At 47.0% G+C, this 26,832-nt stretch overlaps 1 protein-coding gene across 7 annotated transcripts in view; it reads right to left on the bottom strand.

Moving 5' to 3' along the window:
• CACNA1C (calcium voltage-gated channel subunit alpha1 C) overlaps nucleotides 1–26,832 on the bottom strand; it is a 650,685-nt gene that overhangs the window by 580,361 nt on the left and 43,492 nt on the right. For all 7 annotated transcript variants that reach the window (XM_053555459.1, XM_053555465.1, XM_053555462.1 and 4 more), the window contains exons 2-3: nucleotides 15,029–15,350; nucleotides 10,911–11,016 (exon numbers count right to left, since the gene is read on the bottom strand). In XM_053555459.1, the coding sequence (XP_053411434.1) occupies nucleotides 10,911–11,016; nucleotides 15,029–15,350 (428 nt within the window). The remainder of the gene's footprint in view (nucleotides 1–10,910; nucleotides 11,017–15,028; nucleotides 15,351–26,832) is intronic.

Here is a 26,832-nt window from a genome sequence, read left to right as displayed (position 1 = left end):
ACCCAGCCCAGCACACTCCTGCTAGAGAGCTCAGGCCATGGCTCTCTACAACAGGTTTGCAGTCTCCAGCGTGCCTAGCGCAGCCTTACACTGTGGAAGGGGTGTGTGCTGAGGTCTGCCACAGACCAGTACTGACTAGGGTCCCAAAATGGGCCCAAATCCAAGTGCAGGTCCACAAAGCTCCCAGCAACTGCTTCCCATGATTCAGTCCACCAGAAGGGCCTTTAGATTTTAAGCTTATCTCAAAAAGTTGGGCTGATTCTGGGTCCCCCTCTTTCCAAACAGAGATTCTCATCTGGGGGCCTGTTTGATTGAAGGTCTCAAGTACTATAAACCACTGGTTCCTACAAAAATACGGCCTCAAAACCAAGTCAACCTCTGGGCCTCCTCCTAGCACACCCCCTAAGCTTTCCTAATGGCACAAGCAGGGGCTCCGTGGCCATGTCTCTAAGAGTTGTATTCCTTACTGTCCCTCCTTTGAGGCCCTTGGTAAAGACACAGCCACATATGTTACATATTCTGTACCTGAGGGCCCAATAATTAATGGACTATATTCCAAGCAAAGTGCCCCTCCCTTTCACACCTGAGGGAAGCCACAAGACCTAAGGAGCTCTACTGGAGTCCTCAGAGCTGTGCAATCCTGAATGAGTTAGTTCACCTCTCTGTGCCTCTTCCTCATCTTTAAAATGGGATGATTATAATTACAGTAAAGGTCTCACAGGGTTTCTGCGAGGACTAAATAAGTTAACACAGGTAATGTACTTAGAACCAGCGTGTAAGCGTCAACGTTACTGCTGCCACTATTATTAGCTGGAAGCCACCAATCCAAATCCAACAACTTCAACCATACAGAGGCGAGTGAGAACAAGGGAATAAAGGGGGGGAGGCTTCTGAGAAGCCAAAATCAATGTTATAAAATCCATAAATTAAAGCTAATGCACTTTATTCATAAGTGAGCCTTGTAGGTCTTCACTCGGAATCTATTTACTCTTACTTTGCACGTAACTCTAAGGGACTTGATTATCTGATCTCTGAGCCCACAGGAGAGAGGGAGGAGCAAATTAAAAGGGCTGGTACTAGAGCAGGCAGACACCCCAACAGGGGTGGTGTATGAAAAACACGTCCAAAATCGTTCTCAGATCACAATGTTCTGGGACCATTTGGAAGTTCCTTAGCTGTCCCGACGGTTTCACAGTATCACAGCAGGTTCAATAATTGAATTCCTAATGATTGTGCAGTCCTAGAAAAAGCATAAAATATGTTCAGAACTTTTCTTTTAAGGATCCAGGGATTTGGATTTTATATTCTAGAAATATTTTCTGCAAATATACTTAAATTACAGGGAGTTTGATACATGAAAAGTGTTCCATTACATAAAAAGTGAATTTATATGGAACATTTTCCCCAAAATGAATAAAGGTAGATAAAAATGGAGCAAGAGGTGTCACCATATTTAGATTTCAAAGTATCACCTCTTCTTATCCCATCCATTGGCAAATGCAGGGCCTTTACCTCCCTCTGAAATATTTAGTAAGTAAACAACTGCCCTTGGGGTCAGACCATTACCTGCCATAACATCTGACACAGCATGTTCTCCATAAGGCTGATCCAGTGGTCTCTGCAGGCCTCCCTTCTCGTACTGGCCTTGCAACATGTCCCATCCTATTCCCAGTTCTGTCCTTTCTCCTGACATCAGTTCTTGGGGCAAGAGTTTTCTCCTCTGTGTAGTTCTTTTTTCTTTTTTTTTTTGCAGTTTTTGGCCAGGGCTGGGTTTGAACCCTCCTCCAGCATATGGGGCCAGCGCCCTACTCCTTTGAGCCACAGGTGCCGCCCTCCTCTGTGGTTTTAAACAACTGCATTTCTACAGAGCAGCATTTACCAAGATGTGATCCGAGAAATACCATTCCTCAAAAAATCCGTGATGGTGTGAGTTGGAAAGTTTAAGTGCTCTCTGCCTGATCCAGGGAGTCACAGGCCACTGATCCACACAGGTAAGAACCCAGACACGGAGATACACTGCCTGCAACTCCTACATCAACATGACAGTGTCTCCACTTCACAGCTACATTGCACAGGACAAATTATTTATATTTTCTGAGCTTCAGTGTCCTCGTCCATAAAAAGGGATAACAGTACCCATCACGTAGGATTTTTGTGATGTTTAAATGCACTAATATACACACAGGACCCTGAAGACAATGTCTGCATGGAGTATGAACTCATAAACCGTATCTGTTGTTATTGTGTCAAAGCTTAGAGAAGTCTTATAATTATTGAACTGTGGTTCACTCAGCACTTACTGAATTTACTTTCCAACAGAACTGAGTCTGTTTTTAAATACCTGTTAGTACTGCTATTGAGTATTGAATCTTTGAAACATTTCACTTCTACCTCATTGGATACTCACAGTAACCCTACACATTCCAGGGAAAAGAGCAAAGAACTCAAGCTATGGCTTCTTACACTCCTAAGTTCAAATGAAAGCTCTGCCCCTGGCTCATGATGTGATTTTACTTCTTCTAAAATAAAGAGACAGGCTCGGCGCCCATAGCTCAGTGGTTAGGGGGCTAGCCATATATACTGGGGCTGGTGGGTTGGAACCAAGCCCAGGCCTGCTATACAACAATGACAACTGCAACAAAAAAATAGCCAGGCCTGGTGGCGGGTGCCTATAGTCCCAGCTACTTGGAAGGCTGAGGCAAGAGAATCCCTTAAGGCCAAGAGTTTGAGGTTGCTGTGAGCTGTGATGCCACAGTACTCAACCAAGGGCGACATAGTGAGAGTCAGTCTCAAAATAAATAAATAAATAAATAAAATAAAATAAAAAGACAATATCTGGCAGAGTTCATTCACTTATTCAACAAACATTTATCAAGAGACTTTCAAGTGCCAAGGATAGAGCAGTGAATAAGATTGATAAGTTCTCTCTTTACCCTTACTTACACAAATAAATAGAACCTACAACGTGTGGTTGTGGGAATTAGAAATATTGTATGCAAAGCTCTGGCACCTGGTGGTAACTCAATAAAGGTAATGATGATGATGAAGCAGGTATTATTATTCCCACTTGCCAGAAGATATACAAGCAGAAAGGTTAAGTGACTGATCTGAGGCCACACAGTTCAGGCCTCTGTTCCTAGGTCTCTGGCTCCAGTGTAGCTTTATGACACATCCACACCCAGGTCCCCCTCAGAGCAGTACAATCGGAATCTCTGAGGGGAGACCTGGCTCATTAGAAGCACTCTCCCAGTATGCTGTGTCAACTTAATCCTCTCATCTAGAATTCTCTCCACTGCTGCCTCCGGCTGTGTAGCAAAGGAGAGGTATTCCGACATGATACGGTGGCTATGAGGTTTGTTCCCTGCGGTTATCTACCAGTGTATCGTACAACCCTAGCATTGCTGATGCATTAGGACAACACACACGAGATAGCAACAATAAATCTCATTTTGGTATGATCCTTATTGTTAATGCAAGAAAGCCCCATACAGACTTCTCACTCTACAGTAAGCGTCATTTTAAAAGAAATCACAGCTCACTGCCGAAAGAGGAGGGAAACTCAAACCCACTCCACTGTTCACTTCTCAGAGTGCAGGGCTGTGGCATGGGTGGGGACAGGACTCAGGCTCAGCTCAGAACTTGCGGTGGTCCAAATGTAAGCCCCTAAAGGGACTGTCTTCTGCCCAGCACCGCCTGGGAATGGAGGGCACCTCCACCTCATAGTGCCTCAGACACTACCTGAGGTGACCCACATGAGACAAGAAAGCATGTGGGGGGAGTGCGGGTTCTCCCAGATCGCCACTCAGAATTCTGCCTTTGGGGCTCTCCTTTTGCTATTAGTGAATCTCTGTTCCTCTCCCTGTGTGATCCACAAAACAAGGGGGAGGCATACGTGCACACACACTAATATTGCTGGACTGGTTCAGGGAAGCCAGCAAATACATTTCCGTCTCTTCTCCCAGCCTTCTGAGGCAAACACTAGGACTAGATGCCATGGATCCTGACTTAGCCCCAGGGAGTGGGCGGAAGACAGGAGCCCATCAGCCTCTGGTTTTGAGTTCTAAAGGACACATTTTCCTGTGCTGGGCACTGTCCTATGCATTTTACACATATTAAGCCGCTTAATCCTCTCACCCAGGTTAGGGGGCCACTCTGGCCTCTCACAGCCCCGGAGAAAAGCCCAGCCCAAAGATGGCTTCCTTTCCAGCCACACCCCCCCCTCCTCTCCTGGCCCTTCAAGCCTGGCTCTTGCTCTACAAAATACACAGCACTGTTCTCAAGGTCAAATGCCAAATATATTCTCTTCATATTCCAACTCAAGCCAAGTCTTTGTGGACTTCAGGGTTTGCAGAGAACTGGGAGTTTTCCACACACAATGAGTCTGTGCTGCTTACAGAGGTGTTCAACACACAGCACAGGATTCACCTCCTGGGGAGCAGCTCCCGGCAGACCGTGGCTGTACTATAAATGACGTACTGCAAAGTAAGAGACATCGCCAATAACAGGACTCTGAATATAAAGAAGTGAAAGGTTTGGGTTTCATTATGCTTCACTAGAAGGAGGAAAAGATAAGAAAGATGATGGATCTGGGTGCAAAAGTACGTATGTTAGCTGGGGCATAAAACAAGCGGGCTTTTATTTAAATAATGAGAGAAAGATCTTAAAAACAAAACTCTATTCTGGGTTACTTTTCATCTTTTGAAAAGAGAAGAAAGCAGAGTGTTAGAAACATAAATGGGGATTAAATTGAGCGGGTGGGAGACAGGCAAGGGCCCACAGGAGAACGGAGGGGAGCGGGTGAATTTGCAGCACAATCCGAGAGCGGGAGCGAAGGCAGATGTGAACCCGCCAGTGTGTGTGAAAAAGAAGAATCCTGCCTAATTCCGGGACCGTGTGAGTGCGCTTTGCTAAACAGCTTGTGCTTGAACCCAACCCAGTGGCAAAGCTCTCGCTGATCCTCTGCTTGGATCCTCCAGGGAGCTTGTTGGGAGACAGAGTGGACTGCAGGGGGAGCTGAGGTGGGTTGAGCCACACACTGGCAACCACTCTAGGTCGCTGTTCTCAGGGAGCAGTCCATGGCCACTGGATCAGAACTGCCAGGGGCATGTGCTAAAACTGCAGACTCCGCGGCTGCTCCAGACACGCAGAATCAGAATCTCGGGGGGAAGGGCCTGGGAGCATGTATTTCATATCGATCTCACACCACAAAGCGCTGAGAGCCCGTGCTGCAGGCACAGCATCATCTCTCCTTTGCTTTTTCTCAAGGCAGGACACTAAGGAACAGCAAGTCTGTGTTTTTTATTTATTTATTTTTTTTTTGAGATAGTCTCACTCTGTTACCCTGGATAGAGTGCCATGGTGTCATAGCTCACAGCAACCTCAAACTCCTAGGCTCAAGAGATCTTCCTGCCTCAGCCTCTTGAGTAGCTGGGACTATAGGTGCCTGCCACGAACCTGGCTTTTTTCTACTTTTAGTAGAGGTGGGGTATTGCTCTTGCTCAGGCTGGTCTCAAACTTCGGAGCTTAGGCAATACACTAGTCTCAGCCTCCCAGAATGCTAGGATTACAAATGTGAGCTACTGTGCCCAACCTCCTATTTTATTAAAAATAAAATGTTATAAAACTAATGGGGGAATTCTCAAGCCTCATTTTAGAGAATCCAATTCTGGTTTGGAATTGGAAATGTTTCAGGCACTGAAGTTCAGCAAATCATTGTTGCACACCTACAATTGGAAGGCTTAAGCTAAGCAACTCTCATACCTGCTTGTCATCAACCTGAGGTGCCATAAAGGCACACTTTTGGACTACCCCCTTTTAAATGTTTTTATTTATTTGTTTATTTTTTATTATTATTAAATCATAGCTGTGTACATTAATGCGATCGTGGGGCACCATACACTGATTTTATAGACCGTTTGACACATTTTCATCACACTGGTTAACATAGCCTTCCTGGCATTTTCTTAGTTATTGTGTTAAGACATTTATATTCTACATTTACTAAGTTTCACATATACCCTTGTAAGATGTACCACAGGTGTAATCCCACCAATTACCCTCCCTCCGCCCATCCTTCCCCCTCCCTCCCGTCCCTCTCCCCCTTCCCCATATTCTTAGGTTATAACTGGGTTATTGCTTTCATATGAAAGCCATAAATTAGTTTCATAGTAGGGCTGAGTACATTGGATACTTTTTCTTCCATTCTTGAGATACTTTACTAAGAAAAATATGTTCCAGCTCCATCCATATAAACATGAAAGAGGTAAAGTCTCCATCTTTCTTTAAGGCTGCATAATATTCCATGGTGTACATATACCACAATTTATTAATCCATTCGTGGATCGATGGGCACTTGGGCTTTTTCCATGACTTAGCAATTATGAATTGGGCTGCAATAAACATTCTGGTACAAATATCTTTGTTATAATGTGATTTTTGGTCTTCTGGGTATATACCTAGTAGAGGAATTATAGGATTGAATGGCAGATCTATTTTTAGATCTCTAAGTGTTCTCCAAACATCTTTCCAAAAGGAATGTATTAATTTGCATTCCCACCAGCAGTGTAGAAGTGTTCCCTTTTCTCCACATCCACGCCAATCTGGTATTGGGATTTTGTGATACGGGCTAATCTTACTGGAGGTAGTTTTTAAACTCTCTTTTCCCTTAGTGAAGACTCCTTGCACTTCCACCTCTCAAGCCAGCCCTCCTCCTCCACCCTCTCCTGGGTATGGCCTTGGCCTACCTCCTTTCTGGCTCTGCCCTGTTGCAGGGGCTCTGGTCCATGCCTAAGGCTTTTTCTCTGTTTATCCTCCTGTTACCCCAAGCTCCATTCTCAGCATGAACCATCTCCTAGGCTCCCGACCCCTGTTGGCTGCCTGGTGGACATCTTAATCCACATATTCCATGGGCTCCTTACTTAACAATCCCTAACTGTCCACTTCATTCCCTGTCTCTTAAATGTGACTTTTCTCTTAAAGTCATGGCTAAAGGCACCTGGTTCCCCATATCACCATCCTGAGAGTCAACTCTGTCCTTCATCCCCAATATCCAACTGGCCATAAGGCCAGGCAAGCTTACCTCCTAAACCACCACCCCACTCGGTCCCTATTATCACTACCATGCAGACTAGCAACGTTTCTTACATTTGTCACAATTTTGGGGTGCCCATCAGAGCCACCATCTACATCGCGAGGCAAGAGTGCACTCCTCTCAATGCCTCTGGGCTTCCTCATCCCCTGAAGTTGTGTCCAGCTATGTGCATGGGCCAGCAAGCCCCATCACCTGGCTCTTCACACTCCCTTGAAACCAGACTCCTTCCTCTGGTCAGAAAGAGTGTGACAGTAGGGTCTGTGCACATGTGCATACCTTAGCCTGAAACGTCTATTTTGGCCTGGAAATCACCTCTTACAGGGACATACAACTCAAGTAAGTCACCCTATATGAAACCAGCTGTTATTGCCTTCCCACCAGGAAAATGAATCAGGCTGACACCCTGACCCCTCGTGAGACCTTTCACTGTTCGCAAACATCTGTTCACATGTTTCTCTTCCCTGTTCATCACAGGGTCTGCCTCTTGAAGTGTCCCTAACACAGTGCCTAGCTCTGAGTGTAGATGTTGGCCAGATGACTGAACGAGCGTAAGACAGTGGAAGGACGGACAAGAGACAGAGTAGAGGGAGGCCCTGGGAAGGGCGTGACTGTGAAAGTCCAGGCAAAAGGCCGTGGGGGCTGGGTTAGGGTGACAAGGATGACAACAAGGACAACAGTAACAACAATAACATCCAGCGTGAATAAGACCCAACATTTAGCCTCTACTATGACATTCTTCTAAGAGCTTTATGCATTTTAACTCATTTAATCTTCACAGAAACTCTATGAGGTAGACACTGTCACTATTTTTACTTGCATTTTATAGATAGAAAAACAAAGGCACAGAAGGTTTAAACAAATGACTTAGAGCACAGAAAGGAAGCTAAATGTGATATAGTGCAATTAAAATGTCCAGAACTAGAGGTCTGCTCAGATGGGCCTGGAGAGGGGAAGAAGATGTCAGAGGTGACTGTGTGATGGCACGGCCATCCACGCCATCCATCTAGACATGCCATCAACCCAGTCAAGGGCACAGGGGAGCAGTATTCCCTGGGATTTGTTCTGTTTCCTCTTGAGGGACAGGGTTATGTCGTGGGAGGGAGGGTGAGTTCTATTTGGGGCTTGTTTGAAGTACCTGCAAGGCATCCTGGCTCATATAACCATGTGCCCAGACCATGCTTGGCACTGCACCATCTGTCCTACTCTTCCCTAGCACCCCCGAGGTAATATCACCTCTATTTTCATGCCCTGGAACTGAGGTTCAAAAAGACCCAATAACTTCAGGTTAAGACTCAGACTTCCAAAGTGATAAAGCCAAGATTCAAACTCAGGTCTGCCCAACTCAAATTTTGCTCTATCCAAGAGACCTACAGTTCCTAAATCTGATTAATCATTAATCAATTCTTATGAGAAATTTTTTTAAATGCATATTTCTAGACCATGTCCCCAAACTACTAAATCTGAACCAGATCCACCAAGGTGCAGGGCTCAGCATGGTTTAAGTTCTGCAGGTAGCTGCAATGATAGGCAGGTGGGAGGTACCACCGCACAGGCCTCTCTAAGGCCGTAAATGCTGGTCCAGACCTTTAGAAAGAGCTTAGAGCTGCCAATGAGCTCACCAGTGGGGGAGAGTACAGAAAAAGAATATCAAGAGGACCCAGAATAGAAATCTGGTAAAAGTTCCTGTAGAAGCAAAAAGAGAAGCTAGAAGCAGCAAAGGGTGAAAATATTTCAGAAAGGGGGCATTTGACCACCTAAGAAGCTGCAGGGAACCGAGAGGGGAATGCCCAGATCTGACCACTCATGTCGTTATCTCCATGGAGCAGATTAATAATCTCATCTGTCAGCTGAGGTGAGCTTTTGTTTATCTGGATCTTGAGAATTTTTCTAACACTACTGACTACCACCATTCAGTTGGCGGCATCACTGCCCCAGGTACCGTATGACACTGTGGCTGCAGAGGATGGGAGTCAGATCCGCAGCTCTACTTAAGTTTCACCACATATCATAAAATTCACCCCCTGTAAGTACACAATTCAGTGATTTTTAGAGAAGTTTCACAGTTGTGCAACCACCACCACCACCTAGTTTTAGAACGCCTCCATCACTCTGTGGTGTGGTTTTTTAAAATCAATGTCCCTCCCCCATCATCTGGACCCAGCAACCCCACTCCAGCTCCAGGGTGAGCCCACAGTGACTTCTGTGCTCTCTTACCAGCCCCTCTGACTCCAGGAGGTACAGGGCTGACAGGTCATGGCCAGCCCAAGGCTTCCCCCTGGCTCTGCTGCTCCTCCTCCTGGAGACGGTGGGCCGAGTAGGCTGTTGTGTGGCCATCCCTGGAGCCTACGTCAAACGAACTCCTCTGCCCACCTTTGCCACTGTTTGGGCCTAGGGCAACCCAAAGCTTCACTAGCTTAGGAACAAGACAAGCTGCAGGGTGACAGGGAAGACTCCGGCACAGGGACATGTACACACAAGAGAAGAAACAGGACTAAAGGGAAGAGGTCCTGCTTTGGAGAGTAATTTTTTTGTGCAATTATCCTGACATGGTAAACATTTCTTGCCCATTAAGAGACAAAGTCACACCTCAGATGGCCTCCTGGTCTGCAGCTAATACTCCGCCCACTGACTACATCATTGCTTGGTGCTCATGTCCCAGCTTCTGAAACCTTTGGAACTTGTCCCCAACATGCAGCCAGCCCCAAGCCATAAGACATAGTAGCCTTGCATGCACTGGACACCTTACCCAATATAGATCTGAGTAAACAGCTAACTATAAAACTGGAGAAATGGCGGAGAAGTTTAAAATATACATCAGATTTATTTGCTGAAAGGGCCAGAGGAAATATCAAAGGTTACAAAACACAAGAACTACCCCGTGATGGCATCAGCAGAGAAGGAGAATCCCATAATCATACAGTCCCATCTCACGAAGCATAGGAAGATGCTAATGATGGGGGGGGAATGGTGGCTTTGGTGACCAGATACGCTTTGTGGAATCACATGTAAAGCAATGGTGTCTCCACAACGGAGGGGGACAGAGAGATGGGATTTTCCTCCATGCCTGTAGCAGAGGCATCCCAGAGTGCCCCGATTTTGCCAGCTGCATTCCAGAACTCTTTTCCTCACATGCGCAGACGGAGCAGAGGCCTTTGTAATGACTTCACACTCAGCCAAAAGTAAACACACTCTCCACTTTTTCCATGGACAAATTCTAACCCCAAATTGCCAGCATTGGCCTCTCAACAATCCAAATGGAAAGCTGCCTTTCCCAAGAAAATAAAGCCTTTTTAACTCAATAATATATCTTGGCTGCAAAAGCAAACTTTCCTCAAAGCTTCCTAAAAATTATTTATTGTGCGGTGATACTACAGATCAGCTGAGTAAACCTGACCAATGGAACAAAGGCATTTAAAATAAATACAAAAAAAAAGATCCAAGAATAAATGCCTGCTCCAGCAAACACCTGTACTTGACACTTATGTTACATTTTGTAACACTCACAGGATCTGCTATTCAAAACACACACATCCACACAACCACACACACATGCGCGCGTACACACACACCCATATACACATACCCACCCGGAACGCACCACCACCTAATTGGAATATTCTTTTGGAAAACAGGATGATAAGACAGGTGCTGATTTTAATAAAGAGCAAAATAGCACTGAGGATCTGAGCTCTGCAGGGCTTCTATATATGCCAAACACACATCTCACACTGCTCTTCCACATTCCAACTTGAATCCACATGATTCAAGCCCAGTTCTCCATTGAATAGGAAAAGCAGAGGCTCAAGGATGGTGGACTTACCAGATTGGAATTGGTGGCATTGGAATCATCTTCTGGAAAGGGAATATAGATCGCTAAGGCCACACAATTGGCAAAAATAGTCAGTAAAATAATTATTTCAAATGGTCTGAGGAAGAGAGTTAAGGAAGTTAATGACACAGAAAGCACAAGTGAAACAAATACATATCTATGTATGTTTTTAAAATGAATCAAAGATTCATAAGAATTTTGTTTAAACAATACATTCCAAGCCCCTTGTATTCTGAAAAGAAACATATGCCTTTTTAAGTGCTCCTCGTGGGTCCCTGCCAAAATTTTCCCTAATATGTCAAAAGCAGTGGAGGCCAGTCGCGTGCCAGAGTAAACACAGATTTCTAAAACTTTTTTCCCTTTCTTTTATTTATTTAGATTGCATTTGACTTCATTCTCCCTCATGTGTGTTAGGGCTGCTTCTAAAGAGCAGTGCCTGCCCCAGGTACCCCATTTCCCCGTGGCGACCCATGCCCACCCAGGAAGGGAGAGAGGGTGGAACAGGATCTAAGACAGGGCCACTTTTCATGTTTCTCGCTGAAATTTGAAGGTTTTACTTTTAATCTTTTGAAGAAAAATTAAGAATTTTTATTTTCCTTTCCCTCATTCTCTGACACCTTCCAGAGAACCCAAAGCCTGGCTGGGAAGCTCGGGACCCCCAAGAGCGTGGCAGGATGTTTGCTGTGTGTCTAGAGAAGGGCAGCCATCTCCCCTGCAGGCTCGGCCTCGTGTGGGCATGTAAGCCCCTGCGGTCTGTGGAAGCCCTGCCGTCGGCGGGCAAGTCTTCTCCACTTTTCCATTGCTATGTGCTGGGCTCTAGGAGGTCAGCCTGAGGCTTACTCCCCAGTAGCAGTGCATACTGAGGATCCATGCCCTGATTTCTCCATCAAAACATCAGGGCAGGATACATTCTTATGAGAAAAATGAGCTCATGTGATAATACCTCTTGCAACAAGGCCCACTCCACACTCCCAACAGAAGGCCAGAAAGGGGAACCATCACAGAGACGGCCTACTCCTACCCACTCCACTGCCCAGTTCCCAGCCTGGAGAAGGAGAGGAGGAAGAAGAAATGAACTTAAATCTCCCAGAGAAATCCATATTCCCAAAGTTAATGAATTCTGAGGCAGAATGAGACTTTAGAAATTATCTAGTCCAATGTTCTGAGGCCCAGAGAGCTCAAGGAACTTTCCCAAAGCCCACAGCAGATAAATGACCAGCCAGGACTAGAACCCAGGTTTCCTGATCTCCAGGTCCAAAGTCCACTCCTTGCTGTAGACAGCCTCCTGACTTGTGTTCACAGGCATCCCACAGTTCCAGAACTCAGAGGGCATGTAGAGACAATCTTAGCAGCCAACCTTCCTCAGCCCTGTGGGTAGCCCTGAGAATCTGTGTACCCAGCAGGGCTCACACAGGTGTTATTTCCTATGTTTCCCTCCATTTCAACAATGGTGACCCATCCATCCTCCCAACTTCACAGGTATGGAAAATAAGACCACCTGCCCAAGATCCCAAGGGCCAACAGCAGAGCCAGGACCACAAACCAGACCAACTGACTGGCCGTCTACATCTTCCCCCCTCTGCTGGACAAGAAGCCATCAATGAAGATAGGAGGTTGATGCTGACACTGGGGACAGTGACAGCAAGGCCAAAGCTAACGTCTGCTGACAGTTTTCCCAGGTTCTGTTCTCACTCCTCTATACAACACCCTATCCCCACTATCTAAATCAGGAAACTGAGGCACAGAACAGTCAGATGTTAACCCATCCAAGGTCACACAACCAGTGATAGGATGGGATCTAAACCCAGGCAGTCTGGCTCTGGAGTCTGAGTTTCTAAGGACTTCTCTACACTGATCTACTCTAAAGTAACCTGGAAGCATTTATAGGGAGCTGGTTCTTTTGGCCCTCCCACTGTATCACCTCTTGTCTCCCAATCCCTTCCAACTTGCTTAGGAAAGTGACATTCAGCCCAGAGACTGGTGCTCTGTGCTCTCTGCCCCAGGACAAGAGCACAACAAGCCAACTGAGCCAGACCCCACACATATCGCTCCTCACATGTCTTCTTGCTGCCTCCACCAGAGCAGTGTGGCAGCTAAGCTCAGGGTGTTTCTCCTGCTATCAGCTCCCCTCCTCCCATTCAGACTATCCATCCTTCATCTTATGCTAAAGTACCAGGCTAATGCCAGAGGAGATAAAGTATAAAGAAACCAATCAGGCAGATAAGAAAAGCCATCAGCTGACAAGCAGAGGACCCAGGTAAGCCCTGGAAGCACTCTGTATCACCCTGGGAGGCTCAAATCGATTTTTAAACTGTCTTCTCTTCTTAACTACAGTATCACATTCCACTTTTTCAAGAAAAACTGACTGCTAGTCACCCGTCTGTCTCCATAGCTGCCCAGCCACCCTTCCTAAGCAATCTGGGAATGCCACCTGACACACGCTGCGGGGCTGGATCCATTCCCTCTCCTCCAGGAGGGAAAGCACATCCCCTCAGAGGAGTGGCCGCAATCCAGGTCCTGCTGCAGCCCCTGAACACCCACCCTAGTACTGACCTAGTTCTACCCTAGTTCTCCCTGGAAATATAGGCACAAGGGGTATGGAAAGTGCATGGATTCAAGGTTCAGGGGAATCTGGATTTGAAATCAGCTCTGTCAACTGCCACCTGTGCAATTTAGGACAAGTTCTTTGACTTCTCTGAGTCTTCCAGCCCTCTCTCTGGGGGTACCTGACCTGCAGGGTCCCCCAACTCTCCCTCTTCCTACCTCTGACATGAGCAGTTATACACACACCCTGATGGGACTGAGCAAAGCTGAGCCTCTCTCCCAGTTACCCAGGGATCAAAACACGCTTGGATGCTCAGGATAGACTGGCCAGATGGCAGCTGCCACTTGTTCTGAATTGCATTCTGTTAAAGTTACTTTTGATTTGAAGGACTCAAATATTTCTAGAACTAGTATTTCTTGCTAAAAGGAAACTTTCTTTTATCTCTAGGCCATTTTCCTTTAACCAGTACCTAAGACTTCTAAATCTTTCCATAGAAACTAATTAATGAAACCTAACACTCCCATCCAAATCTAGAGAGGTATAAATTCTTACAGCAAAGATGCTCAGAGTGCCAGGGTTCTAGTCCCATCTGTTACTAGAATGGGACCATGTGACCCTCGAGAGCCTCTCCCATGGGGCTCAATTTCATCACTGATCTTTAAAGTCCTTTACAATCTCTACAATCCTGTGATTCCTAAGACGTTAAGGGGCTTGCAGTTCCACAGTGAGAAAGCCCAACCTTTCAAAGCCACCTTTCCTAAAGGACCCATTCACTGGTTTCTTCTTTTTTCTTTCTTTCTTTCTTTCTTTTTTTTTTTTGTAGAGACAGAGTCTCACTTTATCGCCCTCGGTAGAGTGCCATGGCATCACACAGCTCTTGTTCAATTTTTTTTAAAGATGGGGTGTCACTCTGTCACCCAGGCAGGAGACTGCAGTAGCTCAACTTCAGCTCATTATTGCCTTGAACTCTTGGGTTCACGTGAGCCTCTCACCAGCCTCCCAAAGTGCTGAGATAACAGGTGTGAGCCACCATACTAGGCCTGGAGGGTTTTCAAAAGTGCCTGGGTAGACCTCAGTTGTCTATAGGCTGTTAAAACTCTCCAGGTGATTCTAATTTGCTGCCAAGACTGAGAGCCACTGCTCCTATGCCCTTGAGCCAAGAGCCGGGGTCACTGATGGCTGCTCTGTTACATTTCCTAGGCTCTTTCACCTATGAAACTATCCCAGTGCCATGATATAGGAGGGAAAGGAGGTTATGAAGTAGCACATAATGACAATTAACCCTACATGAATGAATCTCCGGGCAAGCTCAACTACGTGAGGTGAAATTTCATAACTTCTTAGGCTTCTTGCTTATTATACAAGCAGATTGCTGGGCCCTGTCCTATCCCCAGAGATTTGGATTCATCCAGTCTAAGTCTAGGGCAGGGCCTAGCACTCTCCATTTCACAACACCCCCGTGATACAGGTGTCTGTGGCTCAGCACTGCTGACACAGCCTCAGAGGGCCGCCCCAGGATGCAGGCCCCAGAAGCATCCTGCCCCACCCAGAGCACAAAGGATATTTCCACTCCACGATGCTGATGCACGCCCTCCGGATGGGGTTCTTCAGGGTCAGGCAGAGCAGGGCCCGGGGCGGGCGTGTGGCCGTTGTGCTGCCCTGCTTCTTGGGCTTCCCGTACTGCTGCCGCTTCCGCTGCGTAGAGCTGATTGTGCTGATGGTGGCATTGCCAGCACTGCCCATCAGCTTGGCCTGCCGGGCCGCATCGATGGCCGCCTGCCAGGACAGGGCGGCCCCCGGGGTGGGGATGTGTTCGGGGGCCAGCCCTGCGGCCGCGTTGGCATTCATGTTGGCATGAGCAGGGCGCGGGCTCCCATAGTTGGAACCTGAAGCAAGAGAGGAAAATGGACAATAGTTATTAGAGAGGAAACAGGTGCACCTATGACCACAGACGCAAACATTTTTATAAAACCTATTTCAAGCTATTGGAGGAGGTGGTGAGGAGGCCCACAGAAACATCAGTGTGGGATGCTAAGAAAGCCAGGAAGGCTGTTCTAATCCTGGCTTAGCAGGGTGACCCTGGACATGTCACACCCTCTAGGCTTATCACCTCATCTTAGGCAGACAAGGTCTGTGCGATACAGCACGTATGGACCTCAGCAGCACGGTGCTGGTGAGAGGAGGAGGATGCAGAAAAAGACAGACACAATGCATTACCTGTGAATTAAAACATAAATGAAAGGATATGCATTAAGTAGAACAGAATGGTTATTTAAGGAACAGGGAGAGGGAAGATGGGGGATAAGGGGCAATTACGAATGAGTACGTGAATATAAGAGGTCATTCACTGCATGAATTAATGATGCTAAAGGTGCAATGAATTAAAGAGTATGATTCACTCAACTCTCTGCACCTGGGTTCCAAAAAACAAAAATAGATACAATAAAATGGGGAGGTTGGATCAAAGTAAGGCCATATCCAGCTACCTCAAGCCCATCTAGATAGGAAGTGTTGGCTGGATAGGCAGAGGGAGGGGAGTTAGGACAGTTTTAAATCATGGCAGCAAATCCTTTGACACCCGACATCCCTCTCACTGAGAATGAAAGTTTAGCCTTCCTCCTCTTGAAATGAGGTTGGCTTTTGGTGTCTGTTTTGACCAATAATGTATAGCAGAACTGACACTTTATGACTTCCAAGACTAGGCCAAAAAAAAGGGGAAAGTATTGAGCAAACTCAGTGATGGTCACTCTGGAGGCCACCTGACAGCCCTCAGGCCACTATGCTGTGAGGAAGCCCAGACTAGCCTGCATGGAGAAACAATGAGACCACAGAGATTCTGGCCAGCCCCCACCTGACTGCCCCAAATCAAGAGCTTCCTCCATTCTTGACCCTCTGAAATTGAAAGTGAGAAAACAAGGTATTTGCTGTTGTGGACCACTTTGTCTTGGGATGATTCCTTACACGGAATTTGACATCCGCCAAAGGGACTGTGTGGAGCAGGGGCTGATGGAGTACTAGGAGCAGGACACTCTCCAAAAGGAAGGGCCAACCTGAGCAGGGACAGCAGCACTGCTCTGCTTTCAAGGCAACGAAGCTCTGAGACCGTCCCCAGGACCGTCCCCAGGACTACACATGCTTGGCAGACACTCTCCAGTCCATGAAGCTGGGTGCCTCTGGAATCCAAAACACTTGCCAAGGGATCAGCTCAGCCCTGGCCCAAACTTGAATCTCCCAGAACAGACGCGTGACCTTGAGATGGTACCTCTAGTCAACAAGCCAAGTGCAGAAGGATCCAGAAAAGTCTCAGAGAGTGGGGTGCTACTGTGACCCATGAGACTGGTATCAGATGCCACTCCAGTTGCTTGGAAAACTGCAGCCAGACCAGAGGCACACGCATAACTTCCAAGCCTGCCCATAATAATCTTCCCTGGTATTCCAGGGACACCGTGGGGCCCAGAGCAAACTTCCTTATGGTCCCCTTCCCTCTCTCTCTGCAGCTCACCAGCATACAGATGAGCATTGGGCACCTTGCCCAAACTCCTCCCGACTATCTTGGGCTGACCCTTCTATGCTTGACCTCCAAGATAACTTTGCTCCCAGTGTGACCTGCTTTCTAGAACCCATCACCCTCACCTTTTACCCCACCCCCACAGCAATCTGTTGAAAGTATGTGGCCCCCGCTGAGCCACCTAGGACATTTCCACTGGAGACAGTCTGCTCCAAAGTCAGACCTCTAGCAACCTCACCAGATTCCTTTCTAGCCATGCCCAAAGCTAGCTTACCCTGAACCAGACACAGGTGAGCCACACGCAGGTGAGACAGGTGTGGCCTCTGGGGATGGGATGCTCACCTAGGGATATGCTGCGAGGCTCAGCTGAGCCCCCTCTTCTGCAAGTCATCTTCCCCACCCACTGTGATGACAGTTACTTAAGTAACTTAGCTTGAGCTAACCTGAATTGGGGCCAGGTCCTTTGCAACCACAAAGGCCTAACAGGCTTGCTCAGTGAGAAAGCTTGTACCCGGGTGGGCTGTCACTTTTGCCAGATTCCTAAGTCTATGTCCTTTCCATCATACCAGTGACAGTAAGTTTCAACTTTTATGCCAATCAGTTGATAACACTGTTCAAAATGCTGTACTTAAAAGATTCTGAGACTTCTCTGAGCACTGAGCACTACAGGAAAGCCTATCATGATAGACGGGTGATGCCTACCATGGACACCAAGGGTAGGGAACAGTATCACAAAGGCCACACGTGCACCATCCCAGATGATCCCAGATGAACATACCAGGTCTTCTTTAGAAGCAGCTGGTCAGCTGCCTTCTTGTCCATAACAGTTGGGCCCTGCACTACTGCCATCTGGTCCCTGTGGCATGATAGCCACATCTCCCTCCCCGGGGCCTGGAATATTGCCTCTTTGCTCTACAAAATTCATGGCCATATTCTCAACAGGATGCTGACTCTCAACTCGCCATATATTCCTTTCACCCATGCCTTCCTCCCTGCACTCCCAGGGGCAAAATACATTCTCCAGAACATCAGATTCATGAATAATCTGGCAATTCCCACAACAAGAAGCTTCATCTCCCATAGAGCTTGTCCCTGTCCCCCGCCCTACACACTCTCACCATGTGGATCTGAAGCATAAAGCAACAAAGATCCCAATAAGACTGGAGGACCTTAACCTTTCTTGTAAGACCCAGAGGAAAAATTGAAGCAGTTTAAACTGTTTTGAATAACCAGCAAGCGTGAGTATCTCCATTTAACACATAAGAAAACAAAAGAACGTATGACTCATTAAAGGTCACAAAGTGAGACAATGGAAGATTTCTGCAGCAAGCACGGGACTCCGAGTTAACTGCTAGACTACACTCCCACCTCCTCCGATGGCGCTCACACAGTCCACATGCATACACACGTGTGTGCTCACATTCACGGTGACGAACAAAGCTCGTGCTACTGGGTTTTTATGCACCTTGCGATGGAAGGGGGGCTGCATTTTGCCCAAGAACATCCTTTATATTTAATACGATCACCGTATGACAGCATCCACTACACTAGTAGCCCCTGTGGTAACCCTTAGGGCACCTCTAGGGTGAATAGAGTGGAGGGTGTCCCTGTTTCTCTTTGCACATGGGAGTGACCAAGTCCCAAGTCCTCATCTCCTGTCTTATTTGGGTCACCAGAGAAGGCTGGAACTCTAATTTTGCTCTGTTCAATCTGTGGTATATAATTTTTCCTTCCTAGATCCTCAGTTTGGCAATGACAAAATTTAATAGACTCTATTTTAGTTCCTAGACTGACTTCTTTTCCCTCACATACATAAAAGCAGCCTTGTCCCCCCATGGTCAGCCATCCCAGACTACAATTCCCTGCTCATTACAAGCCCTCCACACCTGTCACTTCCCCTAAGATTACTATCTCCAGACCCACCAACCATTACCCTTAGTCCCCTTCCCATATAGGCTGTCAAGTCCCCAAACCAAGAAGTCCTGGGTAAGAGGGCAGGAAGCACCAGGCCAGAGAACACACCCATTACCCGGGAAGGCTATGTGCAGGGTTCCCTGAGCATGAGACAGGCTTGCAATGAGTGGAATGGCAGCTGCCTGCAAAGAGGCAAGGGATAGTTCTACAAACCACATCTTAGGAGGCTGACTTAGGAGCTCCCTCCTGACTCCATGGGAGACCTTATTTATATTGTGAACCGTTCCCAGAGCACAAGGACCTCTCTGGAGCACACCATCTGGAGAAAGCTCAAATGAACAGACCCGTGGGGAAAAATGAAATGTCAACCTCTCCCTAGCTAGAGGACAAGAAAACAACCTTCAGTATTTTGGTCCTGGCAGCTCCAAGCATCACTACAGCCCTGTGACCTGACTAAAGGCCTGGCCACAGGAAATGCAGTCACACATGGGTGAGACAGGTGTGGCCTCTTGGGGCTGGCCTCCAGGTGAGCTGAACTACAAGACCCAACTAAGCCTCCCTTTTGCCAAGTCAGTTTCTCCACCCACTGTGATGGTTCCCCACCCAGACATGAGGTTGTGAGAGTATCTCCAGGTCACCTACAACAAGGTGGCACAACTACCCCAAAAGGCCAGGAATGGAAAACCTCCATTTCTGGCTCAACGTTTTTGAATCCAGAGTAGGGCCATGAAGGCAGGGCAGGCAGCATTGTGTCCCTGATGGCTTTTGTTAACACAAAATAACCACCCAATGCAAAGAGACCAATTTTCAAATTATAAAGCTGATTCAAAGCTCTGTCTCCTGGCTGCCAGCTGAAAAGATGCCACCATTTACGTCTGCTCTGGCTCTGCCCAACCAGGCTATTTCTACGGATGCTCTCACCCCTGAATGAGCCTCAGAGCAGCCACTTAGCAGATCCAGCCACATAAAAGCAGGTAGGTGCCACAGCAGGGATCGCGTCCCTGGATACGAGAAAATGACTCTTGTCCTTCTGCACACAGGTATGACCACTTCTCAGATGGACTGGAATGAGGCCAAAGCCCCAGCACAGACTGGTTAGCTCCATGCCACTCTGGTGAGGAATCTGAGTCTGAGTCAGCAGACAGTGGCTTTGGCTTCCTTGGTGCCCCCTGTGAGTGAGACTTGGAGCTGGGGACGTGGAAGTTGCTCAGAAGTAAAAACAAGTGATTTTTCTTTCTTTGATCCATCTCCATCCATCCCCCAAATCTAGGATCACATCCCAGAAAATACTGAGCGCATCTATTTGAGGATGACTCTGTTGATAACGATGAGATGATGCCACTGAGGGTGGACCACAGGGGTACTGTAGAAAGAATCCTGGAGTATAGTCATCCACGCCCCAGAGAGAACAGGCTAATTGTCAAGCCGTCAGGCCCTTCCTTCCATTTGCTGCTCAGATGTGAGAGAGGAGGAGTTCTAAGCAAGATTTCCATATGCCAGGCCACCACCCTAGCCCAGGCAACATTCATTTCTTGCCCAGAAATGCTGTACTAGCCCCTGACATTTCCCTCATCTCCATTCTTGCTCATCCCTAAGCCAATCCCCATGCAGCAGCTAAAGTGACCTTTTAGAACTGGGACTCATAAATCAGACCCTGACATTTCTCAAGTTAAATCCCTTAAAAATCCACTCCTTGCCATGGCAGATGAAGCCTGCACAGGCTGGCCTGGGCCTCCCTCTGTGAGCTCCTCTTGTGGCTCGGTGCCGCACACTCCTGACATGCTGGCCTCATTTCCTGCCTCTCACGGGCTTGGTCCTCCTCTGCCACAGTGCCTTTGCATGTACTTAGAATGCTCTTCCCTCTGCTCTTTGTTTGGTGATTGCTTCTCACACTTCAGGTTTGGGTTTAAATGATCCCTTCTTAAAATCTCTAATCCAAATAAGCAGAACTCACTTTAGCTGGCAGTGTGCTCCCCATCTCCCTGCTCTATGCCACTCTTGAATTAAGAAGCCCACACCACTGGCACCATAAAGAGATTCCCTACTCGGCCATGTGTGTAGGGAAAGGTCTGCCTCAACAGCACAGGTCTTCTTTAGCCTTGGTACCTTCTGCCATGCACAAAGGCAGGTCACTCCTAAGGAAAAGCCTTTGTACACACAGAGACATTCAGATTGATTCAGAGAGAGCAAGAAGCAGCAGTTCACACCTAGAAAGGAGAAGAGCTGTAAATGAATTTTCTCCCAAAGTCCTGACCACCCAGCAATCTCTGCGGTACAGAGAAAACACTTTCTTTCAGGTCAATGCATCACCCAAGATCTTTGCAGAGACCCATTTGGCTCCCACTGTCTGTCATCTCACTATAGTGACAAGGAGCCCTGCATTCCCTTTAAGAGCATAGCAGCCAACCTGAAACAGAAACCATACTTTCTCTGCCCACTAAAGGGCAAATGACTAGAAAGCAAGAGCCATTAATCTTCCCTATCTATTGCATTGCAAAGATAGTTGGAAAATGTAGACAGGGAGGACACTGTCTCATGGTTGTGGGAGATAACCCGAAGCCCCATCCATCACAAGCCCAGTGGTGCTCATCCACAGAAGAGCACAGTGGCTTGGGACCTGTGGCAGGTGGGAGACTGGTGGACCTCCTAGCTCAACAGCTCTTCCAATCTCCTTCTACTGTGCACCCCCAGGTTACAGAGACTAGAGAGCTAAAAACAACAATCCCCCATCCCCCTGCAGCTGCAATTCCTGATGTAACTTTGGGATTGGCTGATCAAGAACAGAATTGAAGTGAAGTCAGGAGGGGAGGGTATCTATTTTGCTGGTATCGAGCTGGGAAGGCCTTGCCAATGGCGTCCTGCTCCCTGGATCATGGGTGGGGTGATCCTGGAGCCTGCCCTTGGCACAGTGCATTCCACATGTCCCAGCTTCCTAACTTGACCAGAGTCACAGTTCCCTGGTTGGCCAGTTTTTGCTGTTGCTCTGGGAATCATTCCTGCAGCCCAGCTATAGTCCATTATTTTCTAAGCCTTTAAATTCCTATATTAAATATCTTCCCCTCATGGCTATAGCAGCTTCTATTATAAGCCTGAACCCTGACTGAGACACGCCAGTCTAGACCACTGTCCGATGCAACTTACCCAGTGATGGAAGTTGCCTATAATTCTGGGCTGTCCAACATGGTAAGTCACCAGCCTTGTGTGGCTGCAGAACACTTGAAAAGGAGCTAGTACAAGGAAGGAAGTACATTTCACATCCTACTTAATGTTTAGTTAATGTGCATTTAAATAGTGACTAGAGACACCACACTGGACGACACGGTCTACATAAGAGGAAGTTCTCACAGGAAGAGCACAGGGAGGGGGAATAAGGTGTGAAAGACAGGAATAAGTACTAACAGAGCACGCGACTCTAAATTGTGAAAAAACATTAAAAAAAAAAGCAATCAAGAACTGATCCAGATTTTGATGGGTGGGTGTATTTTCTGATCAGAAATTAACCACCCTGGGCAAAGAGACATTTTTCAAAGCATGAGAGACCCTAAGAGCCAACAAACAATGTTGAAACTCAAAGTCCTTTTTCAGCATCTAAGACTCTTGACAAATGAATGAGAAATTAATTTCTCCTCAATGCACAGAGAAGCTGACACTGACCCCCAGCCTAGGTGAAAGAGACCCCCAGGACATCCCAGCCAAGACAAGAACCTTCTCGCCAGGTTTTCTAAACGTGTCGCCCAGGGTGCTATGCACAGGTTCCTTTTTCCTCTTACCTGAACTATATTCACACTATCTTCTCCGGCTTTCTCTTAGTCTCTCCACCTTCCTCTTCCCTCACTCGGCTACAGACAGTTCAGCAGAGACACGACACTCAGGACAGACCCCATGACCACAGTCGTAAATCTGGACTACAATAGACAGTGAAGGACCAAGGACATCTGTGGCTTTCTCCCCAACTCAATCAATTGGTTGCTCCCCTACATAAAACCATCTCTTTTCCATTCTACATTCCACCCTCCTCCGGTGATGGGGCAAAGGTGAGAGGAGGCAGAGGATCTGGAACACTTCAGGGGCCCAAGCCAACTGGAAAAGTGGAAAAGCTACCAGCATTCACACTTTCTGTGATCCAGCAAACTAACCCTTATCTCTGTTCTTTGTAGGGCAGCTAGTTGAAAAGAGGTAAAGAGAGGAAAGAATCCTACCTAGCAGGGAACCCCGCCAGAAGCAAACCATCTGCAGATGACCAAAAGGCCAGCATTACCTTGGCTAGAGGACCCTCATCATAATGCTGGTCGTACTCAAGGGTTCTCATAGAGCATAAGGAAGAAAACCAGCTAAAAGATACACACCGCTAAACTCTAACCTTCAACCAAAAATAATATGTTACAATAATAAAATACTTCTTCCACTTTCTTCCAGTCAGAGAGAGGGAAATCTCAACCTCTTGCTATTTGAACGAAGGCACCTATCAGCACCTGGTGATGACAAATCTAGTTGAGGATTAATTCAAGTTTATCGAAAGTCAGCACTTCAGCTTTGTAAATATGATGGCAGAGTAGCTTTGGAGGTGAAAAATGGATCTGGCCCTGACTAAAGGCAGATACCCAGCTTACAAAATGAGAAGTCCTTCCAGTTGCTTACATCAGGGAGCAGGCAGGGATGCAGACCGTGGCAAGAGTGCCATAGACACCCAGCACCCAACACAACCCCGGCTCAGAGTGCCTGGGATGGGTTAAACTCTGATGCTTGGGTCCTTCTCTGATTCGCCAAATAATCTATAAACTCCTTGAGAACAGGAATCAGTTTTGTGGCCTCAGGAATCCTCGTAAAGGCTGGACATGGTGGCTCACGCCCATAATCCTAACACTTTGGGAAGCTGAGGCAGGAGGATTGCTTGAGGTCAGGAGTTCAAGACCAGCCTGGGCAACACAGCAAGACCCCATCTCTACAAAATATAGGAAAGTTAGCTATGTACAGAGGCATCACACCTGTAATCTCAGCTACTTGGTAGGCTGAGGCAGGAAGATCACTTGAGCTCAGGAGTTGGAGGTTGTAGTGAGCTATGGTCATGTTATTGCCCTCATGCCCAAGGAAGGGAGAGAGGGAGGGAAGGAGGGAGGGAGGAGAAATCCTAGGACAATAGTTGTTAGCAGTTGCTCAAAACACATTTGTCATATGGAAGTTCTTTACGCAACTTGTTTTTGCCCTTCAAAGGTTTCTGTGCAGAAGGTTTTAGTGCAGATGATGCTATTTGATTATTTTAAATTAGTACATTTACCATATGTTAAATGCATCTGTCCCTTGTTGTATGTTAAATGAATAATTGTTTCTTTTTCCCACCAGAAGGAAGGTCCCAAGAAGCAGGGCCCCCCTTGTCCACTGTGCTCAGTGCTGTGTGCTCCAGAGCCCGGAGCAGCCTGGAGTGTGGTGTGCGCACAGTGAACATTTGTTGAATGGATGCATGAATGACTCAGCATGTAATTGTCCTAAGACATTTTCCCCACAATATTAATTACTTAGACTCCTGTCCTGTGATACAGGGTGTTTTGCTGCTTTGACCCACTTCACAGGTAAGAAAGCAGAGACAGAGAGAGTGCCCCTTTCCTAGTCACCAGAACTGGAACACGGGAGGTGGTGCAGCCTTGCAAGGACAGCGGCCCCGGTTTCCTTCCTGCCACCACCTGAGAGATCAGGGTGACAGAAGGTTCCTTTGGCTAACACTCACCCTGCATGTTCACTGTTGCTCACTGACATGTACAGGGCACCCTTGGGGACGGGGACCAGCAGTGACTGTTCTAACCCCACTGCGTGTCCACAGGTTGAGTGGGTGGGACGGTACAGTGGCCCCAGCAGCAGAGGAGCAGCCATGACCCTGGGGCTTAGCACTCATGAACCAACAGACCTAGACACCTGGAGCGGGGAAGGGTGCTTCTGTTGTGTACGTAGCTCCCCAGCCCACCCAGGACAGGGACACTGAGTCCTGAATCCTGAAGTTCCTCTTTCACTTTGCCAGAGGAAGCACAATTTGACACACCCTGCCGGGAAGGCAACTTAGCACTCTGTAATGAGAGTCATTAAGTAATCCCAAACTTCAACTCTCTTTCTCAGAAGCTATCCTAAAGGATTAATCTAAGACTCCAGCAAAGAAATGTGCTGGGTATTCACCACAGTGTGAATTATACTAATACCAAATTGGAAATAACCTAAAAGCCCACCAAAGGGTTACTGTGTAGATAAATCAGTGCATATCCATGTAATAGAATCTTAGGGAGCCATAAAAACGACATTTTGAAAAATATTAAATACTATAGAAAAATAATATTTTTTCACAGTATAATACTGAACGAGGGTCTAAAATATATACAATAGGACCCCAATTTTATAAGAGTTTTTTACGTAAGAAAGACTAGAAGGAAACACTTAAAAATCTCACTCGTGGTTACCTTCAGGTGGTAACACTTATTTGCAGAGAGGCAGAACCCCCCAACACTTAGGGGCACAGCCCTGCAGACCAGGAGACCGGATCCAGTTCTCTCTCTCGCCACTTACTAGCCATGTAATGTGAACAGTCACATAATTCTCTCTGAGCCTGAGTTTCCCCACGCATAAAGCAGAGATGTAACAACGCCCATCTCATAGGCTTGTTGTGATGCTCAAATGAGTTAACAAATGTAACGCTCTCAGAATAGTGCCCAAGAATAAGAGTCTTATAAGTACCAGGTTTTTTGTTATTTGTATAAGCCAAATGCTATGCAATAAGTGATTCTTTGGTAATCAGAAAGGACAAAAGTTATGGTTTGGGTTTTGTTGTTAAGTATACTTCCAAAATGACCATGGCCAAACCAGTGCCAGATGCTTGTCTAGCTGCCAACAGTCCCACTCTGGAAGGGGCACACGGTCCCCACCTGGCAAAAGGCTGCCCACCTTCCTAGCCTACTGGAAGCCTCTTCCCCTTAATCTCCAGCACCACAGGAAATTCAAGCAGTGCCTGCAGCCACAGAGAAAGAAGTCTAAGAAAACTCAGCACACTCGGCCACTGCTGTCTCCAACCTAAGCTCACATTTCCAACTGTGGCACTCTGCAGACAGAAGCATCCAGGTTTAGGGTACCTGCTCCTTTACATCTTGTTTAAAAACAATTCCATTTCACATCCACTAGCCTCCATGAAGTGGGGACAGGGCTGAGCACCAGTGGTGGATGACACCATGACCCTGAGTCAGACCTGGGGCCCAAGCCCAGGCCTAAGATGTGCCGTCCATATAGCCACCTGCTCGTGGAGGAGTCAGAGCAGAACTAGACATCAGAGAGGGTGTGTGGCCCTTCCCGGCGGCACAGCCAGGTGGAATCCGAACCCAGGCCTCCGACTCTGAGACCATCTCCTGCACCACAGCAATAGTACCCAGTACCAAGAGATGTACGGTGTACGGAAAACCATGCCTCACTTTACTCTTCTGTAAAACAGAGATACATTCCTCGCAGAACAACCATAAAGATGAAATAAGATTATGTCTATGAAAGTACTACCAAAGTATAATGTATTATTTAATAAGAATCATCCATAGATACCCACACTGAAAGCCTCAGGGCACCAAAGAGGAATACCTCATTTCAACAAAGTAAAATAAAACATGAAAGCTGTTTTATTTTAAAAAACCTTTTTCCCAGAGCACGTCCTCCATGTTAAACAATCGCCTCTTTAAAATGACTACATTCCATACACAAATATTAATGGTGTCAGTTGCTGAAAAAGTGAATCTATCTAGAGAATTGAAAATATAGAGAATTCCAGAGAGCCGTGAAAATGGCACTCCATTTTCCAAGAATACTCAATTAGTGAAAGGCTATGAAATTCTCCCATTATCAGGGCACTAGCTGTATTGGGGTGGGGGGGTCACCCACTTATTTACACACTAAAAACGTAGCATGCTCAAATACACCTACACACGGGC

Source organism: Nycticebus coucang, chromosome 12, assembly GCF_027406575.1.
Source record: "Nycticebus coucang isolate mNycCou1 chromosome 12, mNycCou1.pri, whole genome shotgun sequence".
Taxonomy (NCBI): Eukaryota; Metazoa; Chordata; class Mammalia; order Primates; family Lorisidae; genus Nycticebus; species Nycticebus coucang.
This window is presented reverse-complemented; position numbering and strand designations above follow the sequence as displayed.